The 8,429-nt window shown below is 67.1% G+C and overlaps 1 protein-coding gene across 1 annotated transcript; it reads left to right on the top strand.

Moving 5' to 3' along the window:
* Positions 1 to 347: 347 nt before the first annotated feature.
* LOC123956107 (collagen alpha-1(I) chain-like) lies at positions 348 to 5,170 on the top strand. Its single transcript, XM_046028340.1, has 3 exons — positions 348 to 358; positions 509 to 4,423; positions 4,816 to 5,170. Exons 1-3 carry the CDS (start codon positions 348 to 350, stop codon positions 5,168 to 5,170), a joined length of 4,281 nt encoding a protein of 1,426 aa, XP_045884296.1.
* Positions 5,171 to 8,429: the final 3,259 nt, after the last annotated feature.

Below are 8,429 nucleotides of genomic sequence, written 5' to 3'. Positions count from 1 at the left end.
CGCAGGCCCTCCACCCTCCCGTCCCGCCGCACGACCTTCCCTAAGGCTGAGGCCCCAAGTCGGCCCAGGGTCTGCGGTCCGCCCACCGCCCCTGAGTGGGGATAGAACCACGACGATCACTTCATTTCTCCCAGTGGAAGTCAGAGAAGCCGCAGAGAGCGGGAATCCTCTGCACTTCCTTCCCCTGTTCATACAAGCATAATGTCTCCGGGACGGAAACCGTCGAGTCCCGCTCAGGCGCACCTCCGCGGTCCAAGCTGCGTCTGCAGAGCTATTCACGCCACTTCCCGAAGCCCGCGGAAGGACAGCGGCTGGCCGTGGGCACGAGCGGTGGCCCGAGAGGCAACATGTGTCCCTCGTCTCCACGTCTCCAAGCTCTCAGGCCTCTGTCCTCCCCCGGACTTTAGGGTGTCTGAAATGCGGCTGCGCCACAGGAAATGTTCTACGGAGTCATCCCGGAAAATAACAAAGATAAAATCTGTGACGACTGATCTTTCTTTCCCTGCAGCTCCAAGCACGGCAAGACTTGCGGCCGCGAGAAGCCTGTCGACGTCCAAGCCCTGAGGAAGAAGGTCAGCGGTGTGACGTGCAGCCCGGCCGCCCGAGCCGTGCTCAGCAGCCTGCTGCTCTACATCACTGAGCTCCAGGACAGGCCCCCGGAGCCGCCGCCCGCCAGGAGGGCAGAGGGCAGGGAGAGCAGGGCCAGCCACTCGGCCGAGAGCCAGGACGCCCACCGGCGGCCCACCTGCTTCCAGCTCCTGCAGGCCAAGTTCATGGGCACAGGCCGTGAGCCCCGCCTCAAGAAGGCCCGGGAGGTAGGGAGGCTGATTTCCAAGGACAAGCAGGGCCCCGGCAGGAGCTTGGTGACCGCTACCATCAACAAGCTCCTGGACAAGGCCCGGGAGGGAGCTGGCCGCCCCACGCAGGACAGGGAGCCGCCCCCCAGCCAGAAGCCCCGGCAGGGCCTCCCCGCCGGGAAGGGCACCGTGAAAAACATTCTGAAGATGTTCTTGGCCGCAGAGAAGAAGGAGGTCTGTGAGGAGCTCACAGCGGCCAGGGGGCCTCTACCCAAGCCTGCCCAGAGGGGCTCCGTGCTGTCCAAGCTGCGGGAGAAGTTCGAGCGGAGCGGCGGTCTTTGCTCCGAGGCTGGCGTGCTGCCACTCCGCGCCGAGGGGAGGAAGAAGAAGAATCTGGCGAGGAGGAAGACGCACCGGCCGGAGACCCGCACGCTCAGCACGGCCACCGTTGCCAGTACCTGCCTCGGGACGCCGCTGGCCCGCTTCCTGGCCTGCACCGCGGAACCCATGCTGGCCTTCAACATCGCCACCGTCGTCTGCGGCCCCCGGAGCTGGCTGTCCCACTGCGCCAAAATCAGCCATTCCCGGCAAGGGCGCGTGCCCAGGGGTGGAACGGGCGCGTCCCCCAGCGTGGGGGTCGTAGGAAATGGACAGGGACAGCCTGGAGGGGGGTCCACACAGCCTCCACCACCCTGGGCCACGACTCTTGGGGACAGCCTGGAAATGGCGTTCCTGGGTGAGGGGGCCAAGCCCATCCCCGGGCTAGCCCCCTCTCCTGCCTCCCACAGGGGTGCACCCGTTCCTGGCCAGGAGCCTGCGGGGTCACCCCTCACACCAGCCAGCCCAGGGCATGCCAGGGCAGTGGGAGGCGATGGGATGGGGAACCCTCCTGCAGGGGACAGTGCGCGACACACCACGGCGCCTGGGGCAGCCGGGCCAGGCCTGTGGCCTGGGCTCAAGAGCACAGGAGCCGGGATGGCCCCCAAGTTCGCCCTGATAGTTTGCAGTTCTGAGGATGAAACAGAAGGAGCGAGTCTAGGCTCGGAAGAAGACCCCCTGTTCGCGCTCCAGGAGACTTTCCCGGAACAGAAGGTAGAGGGACACATCCCGCCACTTCCGGCGCCTGCGGTCCAGGCCCTGCAAGGCACACAGTCAGCCCTGGAGTCTCCCCAGATAACTATCACCCGACCAGTCACGTATCAAATGCCACCACCCGCTGCCACGCTGCCCGAGGCCGTGGCGTCTCCCCACGTGACTGTCCCACGGCCGGACACGTGCCAAATGCCACCACCCCCTGCCACGCTGCCCGAGGCCGTGGCGTCTCCCCACGTGACTGTCCCACGGCCGGACACGTGCCAAATGCCACCACCCCCTGCCACGCTGCCCGAGGCCGTGGCGTCTCCCCACGTGACTGTCCCACGGCCGGACACGTGCCAAATGCCACCACCCCCAGCCACGCTGCCCGAGGCATCAGGTGATGGAGACAGAGATTCTAGTCTTCTGAGTAGTGAAGGCAGGGGTCGGGGTGGGCTTGAAAGCGCTCAAGGGGCGTTTCCCCTGGGGACAGGCAGTGAGAACATCAGAGCAGCCAGCACGGTTGGGGACACCCTCCAAGTTTTGAGTGTCCCGCCCGCAAGGGGTGCCACCAACACGGGTCAGGACCTCCCAGCAGCAGCCCCGCAGCAACGTCCCACCCAGGGAAGGGCAAACACCCACGGTTTGGGGGATCCAAAGAAGCCCCAGCATCCTGAGGGGCCGGCAGGAGAGGACGCGTCTGAGCCGGCCTGCGAGAAGCGTCAGTGGCCAGCATCAGGGGACAGGCTGGTCCATGGCAGGGACGCCCCATGGCATCATCCCATGGCCTTGGGAAATCGGCAGACAGGGGACGGCCCCTCAGCCCCTGACCGTCAGCGAGAGCTGCCTGCCCAGGCGGGACACCCAGCGGGTGTCTCAGCAGCTCTGGGGGCCGCCCCCAGCGACAGGACCCAGTCTGACAGTTCGACCACTGGGGAAGAGAAGGTCCTGTGTGGGCACGAGCTCGGGGGGCTGCCACGAGGAGACTCCGCCGGGCCTGGCGTGCGGGCTGCAGGGAGCACCCGCCCTGGCCTCGGCAGCGACAGACCCGCCCCCCTCAGCGAAGGCCCCCAGCCGGCTCCCAGAGCCCCTGGGCGAGAGGCGGCCACAAGGGCCACAGACAGCCACACCACACCAGTGGCAGGCAACATTCTGAAACTTGCTGCGGATAGCGTGGCCAGAGGGCAGGACCTAGCGCAGGATCCAGGGGGCTGCCCCCCGCCAGCGCTCCCCAGCCGTGCAGCCGTGGCCCTGACCCGGGCCCCCAGCCCCCCGCACAGCTCCGCACCAGCCAGGCACAGCGAGCACCTGCTCGAGAGCAGCACCCGTGGGGGCTCAGGACAGCGCCGGCCAGAGCCCCCCGAGTCCGCGGCTGCTGTCCCACTGCAGGCGGCAGACACCCCGCTCAGACCGGCTGAGCCGCGAGCGAGGGTCGTGGCTGAGAGCCAAGCTAGCGTGGTGGCAGGAGGCACAGGGGCTCCGGTCGTGCACGGGAGCCCCCGGGGGAAGGTCATGACCCGAATCCCAGGGGGAGCTCCCCCCACTCCCCGGGGCAGTGCTTCGGTGGGGCCTCCGCCTTCTGGGAACCAACAGGCCGAGGAGGACAAGCACACCCTGCCCAAAGAGCCGGTTCCTCCCGGAGCTGGGGCTCCCTGCCGGCCCCCACCACCTGGGGCAGCAAGAGGGCAGCGGGTGGGTGGGGCACCCCAGAAGGGCCCCGGCCCCCAGGCACACCCACCATCTGTGTCCCTCATGAGGGCCGGCGTCCGGGACAGAGTCGAGGTTGGGGACAGGCATCAAGCACAGGCAGGCGGGGGGGCACGAGAGGAGGAGACCGCAGGGCCCGGGAGGCTGGACGGTCCTCCACACAGGGCCGGGGCTCTGAGGGGCCAGAAGCCTGGGCCACAGGTTGCAAAAGAAGGTCAAACCCAGCCCGGGGAGGTCAAGGTGGGCCGTGGTGCTGAGGTGGGGGCCACCGAGGTGGGGACAGGTCATCAGTGCCTTGAGAAAAGCCCAGAACACGCGCGGGGGCAGCGGGCGAGGCCTGCAGAGAGACCCCCTTGGGGACACAGTGCCCAGGCTGGAGAGAACCAAGAACTGTCCCCCCCAGAGAAGCCGGGGCACCCGGCACAGGCCCGCATCGCGGCCCGCCCCGCCGACCGCTCGCCAGAAACGGTGTCCGCTGCGGGCACGAGCAGGAGTTCCTGCCGACCGGCCCCCAGGGGCAGCCAGGCCGAGGCCGGAGCCCCACACCAGGGGGCAGGAAGCCAGCCGATGGTGGGCAGGAGCCCAGGGTCTTCTGGCCCCGAGCCAGCGCCTGGCTGCGCAGGGCCCACACCCAAGCCCGGGGGCTACGAGATGCCCTGTGCCCCAGCCCCGGAGGGGCCCCCAGGAGCCCCGGAGGTGGAGAGCGGTGTGCGGGAACGTGCGCGGCGGGGAAGGCGGGCGCACTTCGCCAAGTACAGAGCCCAGAGTTTCGGCGACCAGCGGTCCTTCGACCTGTCCTTCCGGCCGACAACCATCAGGGCCAACGACACGTTCGAACTTCCCAAGTGAGGCCCCGGCTTCCGACACGGACGCGCGCAGCACCTCTGCCTGCACCTCGCCGCGCCCAGGCTGCTTCCTTCACGCACGCGCGTCCAGAGCGCGGCGTGGCGCACCCCTTTCCCTTTTGGTAACCGGTCCTGGGAGGGTCTGCGTCCCCGAGCTGTGGAGCTCTGCACCGTCTTTCTGGGGCCACGTGGCTTCTCCTCGGGGACAGAACAGCAGGGCGGGGGGACGCCCCAGGACGTCCAGGCGCTTGTTCCCACGGGTCCCGTCCTTCACGATGCTCGAGGGCGCTCAGGTCCACGCTGCTGTCTTCGCACGGAGCTATGTTGTTTCCACAGCTTTGCGCTTGCTGCTGAGTCTGTGGGCGTCTCTCGGTCCTGTCTTGGTGTCTCAGGCCACCTGGCCCTTTGCAGTGTCATTTACAGGCGGCCCCACCGCTCAGCACAGGCACACGAGCTGCCCGTGAGGAGCTGAGCAGCCGGCGTGTGACGAGCCCCGGGACACCCGTCTCAGCACCCGGGGAAGGCACAGTGCGTAGGGCTGGATGTTTCCAGACCCACAGTCCCAAGGAAACGGCCCTGCGGTGCTGCTCGCTGAGGACCGGGAACATCCGTGTCCCGCGCCCGTCTGCGGGGCCGCGCCACCTGTCCCTCGGCGTCCGTGTGTTCTTCCTGCCGTCCTCGGTCTCTAGGTCTCGGCCTCCGGTGCGTCTGCCGTCTGGAATCGTCGGGTGTCGTGGGGAAGCGTAAGGAAGGAAATAAAATCCCCGGGTGGTCCCATGGCCTTAGAGCAATTTCTCCAACTGTGGCTGCTTCTCCCTCGCTGTCTCCACAGCACGGCCACACTGGGGGTCACATCTCCTGTACGGTGTCAAACTCTCGACGCTATCGCCCACCAGGGTCAGGGCTGTCAGGTGGCCTCGGGCCAGCCACCAGCTCTGGTGGGAAGGGACAGCGGGAGGGCTGCCCCACACGCGCTGCTCTCAAGACCCCCGGCCGTGGGAGGGGTTCCCGTGCCTGGAGCTCGCAGTGCTGTTGACTTCCCTGCGGGTGAGCCACGTTCTCAGCAACGTCCACGGGTCCTGTCGACGCTTCCGGGATGCCTTAGGCTGGAGCCGCGGGATGGGACCGTGGCGCACGGAGGGTCTCACAAGGCTGAGCAGGGCCCGAGGGTCCACGCGGCCAGCTGTGCTCTGTCCAGCAGCGGACACGCTGCCGGCTGCCCACCCCTCGGGCCAGGGGTTCAAAGTCCGGCGGATGGGCGCCTCCCACCACTGTGGGGTCACGAGTCCAGGGTCCTCAGAGGTCGCCAAAATGTGCCGGAGCAGAGACAGTGCTCCCGGTGCTCCACGAGGGCCCGTAGCCTGACCCCATGGCACAGACGGTTGCCTGCGCGCCCCGTGCTGCTGTGCCCTCATCTGGGCACCTGGGAGCCCCGGGTCACTTCGCCTGCGGCATCTGGCTCCTACTTGGAGTTGAGGGGGACAGGGGCCGTCCCACCTCTGCCGGAGGAAGGGGTGTCCCTTCCTGGGGGCTTGCAGGCTCCTGGGTCTGGTGCCCCCGCCCTGGGAGTCTCGGGAAGGGCCTGGTGCGGGGCCCAGCAGAGCCCAGCGGCCACATCCGCTCACACCCCTGCCGCATCCTCGGACGGGGACCACGAGCCACCGCACCTGGCACGCGCCTTCCTCACTGTCCTCCTCCGTCCGTCCTGCTCCGGTCCAGAGGATCTGAGGCCATTTGGCTAAAAGTGTGTTGACAGAAGAGATAAAAATATTATATTCACTGCGTGTTCCCTTTTTAAAATAAGCGTAGGGCTGTGTTGCTATTTTTAAACAGACCAGAAAGTCCGCTGGGGAAGGCTCAGAGCGGTGTGAGTCCAAGTGGGAATCAGAGCCTCCTCCTGACGCAGCTTCGAACAGTCGGCCCACCCAGCCCAGCGCCACGGCTGGCGAGCACTGCGGGCGACTGAGACCTGCTCAGCCGGGGTGCCCTGCTCCCAGTGCACCACGTCCGGCCTCGGGTGCCCGCCTGCGCTGGAGCAGCTCGCCATTGCAGGGGCTGGACGGCGCTCCGGGCACGTTCCCACCACACAGCGGCCACGTGGGCCCAGGACCTCCACGGAAGCAGGTGGCTCCACGGGAGGAAGGCCCCCGAGCCCCCATGCAGCGCAACAGTTGGCGGCAGAAAGGGGGCCGCCCGGGGCCGTGGGCATCGGAACGAGGGGACGTGTGTATGAGCCGGTCAGCCCATGGGCCACTGTGCTCACGGGGCAGCCAGGGACACGAAGGCCTGCTTCAGCCCGCGCGGCTCCTTCTGCTGTTTACGGACCGCCTGGGTGCCCAGCCCGCCGCGCTCCTGGGGAATTCCTGTTGGTGAGATCCCAGGAGCCCACCCGTGTCTCAGGTGCGCCATCGGCCAGTGCCCGTGGTTAGGATTCTGCCAACTCAGAGTCTCTTCCTTCTTTGAGTTTCGATCCTGTAATTGCGTGATTGTGTAATAACCCAGAGCTGTTTGATTCCCTGTTCTCTCTTTTATCCCCTTTTGTATACAAATATCTCGAAAATGGGTTTCTCTGGAAAAAACTACTAACTATAATTTGTTGTATCTCTTGTGTTTCTGCTCTTAAATTTTGACCAACTTTATTCAGCGGGAGACAATTTCAAAAGCAGAAATAAAAGAGGTTTCCTGTCTCAGCAAGGTGGGGCCTCCTTGGTGCAGCTGAGGGCGCAGCCCTTACAGCCCAGCACACCAGGGGTGCGGCTGTCGGTGGGCAGGCTGGGCCGGCGGGGTGCGTGGGAGCCACCACCCGGAGCTTGGGGCCTCGCCCGGAACGCCCTACCCCTTGGGGACCACGGCTCTCTGTTGCGCCCCCCGGGGAGGGGCCTTCCCAGTGGCCGGGTGTGCACGCACGGGCTTCTGCAGCCACGAGCTGGCCTCTGCGCTGGACCTTCCGGGGTGCAGGACAGGGCCCCGCGGCCTCGGGGGGGTCCGTGTGCGCATGCACACCTGCGGGTCCCTGGGGGCAGAGGATGGGTGCGTGCGCGGCCTGCTGCGGTTTTCCCCGCCCTAGACTGAAAACACCGCACCCGCCGCGGTCCTCGTGGGCACCCGGTCAGGGCCTGTGCGGTTGGCGCTCAGCACCCGGCACGGCGTGGGGGCCTTACGCAGGCTCCCTGCCCTGCCCGTGGTGACAGCCGCTCTCTGACGCTGGCCTGGTAGTGCTGGGCTGCCCGCGGGACACACGGCGAGGTAGGCTCTGCCCGCGGGGACCTGACGCTGCTCTCAACCCGCACTCTTGCTGCGAGAAGGGCGTGGACGCCGCGCATCCCTGGGCTTCGAAGTCCAGGCAAGGAGGGTCGCCCGGCGTGAGGCCCGCAGACGCCCGCACCCCCTGGTCCCCGTGTGAGCGACCACACCTGCCCCCGGCCTGGGGGGCTCTTCCGATCTTCCCATCACCTCCGCGTGCCCCCCAGGCTTTCCGCCACACGGCTTCCCGGAGAAGGTACTGCGGGGACGCGCTCCCGGCTGCCCGCTCCGTCCAGGACAGCCCCCAGCGCACTGTGCACCGACCCCTCTTCTGGAAACGTGCTTCTCTTCTCTGTGGCTTGGGCAAGCGGAAGGTCCCGTTGGCGCCGAGGGGTCTTTCCTGTCCCACTGTCGCCAGGACAGAAGACCCGCGCGGCCGACGGAGCCCCTGAGCACATTTGGCCCCCATTTCCCCCTGGACCACACACGAGCGGAGAAGCTGCTCGCCACACAGGTCCTGCCTCCAGAACTGAGTCCCACAGCCTCAGAGCGAAGAGAACCAACGAGACTGTGTCTTCTGGCTAAATGGGCTCCACCTGGTCAGGACCTGGGCTGCCACAGGACCCGCCGGACATCACGTCAGGAGAAAGACGCCCGTCACAAAAGGAGCCCCGTTCACAGTGGCAGACGGCAGGAGGGGCCCGGGGCAGGGGGCAGTGTCTATGGGGCCCCAGCTTCAGTTTGGGAAGGTGAGAAAGTTCCG

The sequence above is a fragment of the Meles meles genome, chromosome 14 (genome assembly GCF_922984935.1).
Source record: "Meles meles chromosome 14, mMelMel3.1 paternal haplotype, whole genome shotgun sequence".
In the NCBI taxonomy this organism is placed as follows: domain Eukaryota; kingdom Metazoa; phylum Chordata; class Mammalia; order Carnivora; family Mustelidae; genus Meles; species Meles meles.
The sequence above is the reverse complement of the archived record's forward strand: the minus strand, read 5'-3'. Positions and strand labels throughout refer to the sequence as shown.

Excerpts from the sequence above, each read along its gene's own strand:
- LOC123956107 (XM_046028340.1), top strand. Across the intron at positions 4,424-4,815 it reads GACACGTTCGAACTTCCCAA|GCCACCTGGCCCTTTGCAGT; the intron begins GTGAGGCCCCGG and ends TTGGTGTCTCAG.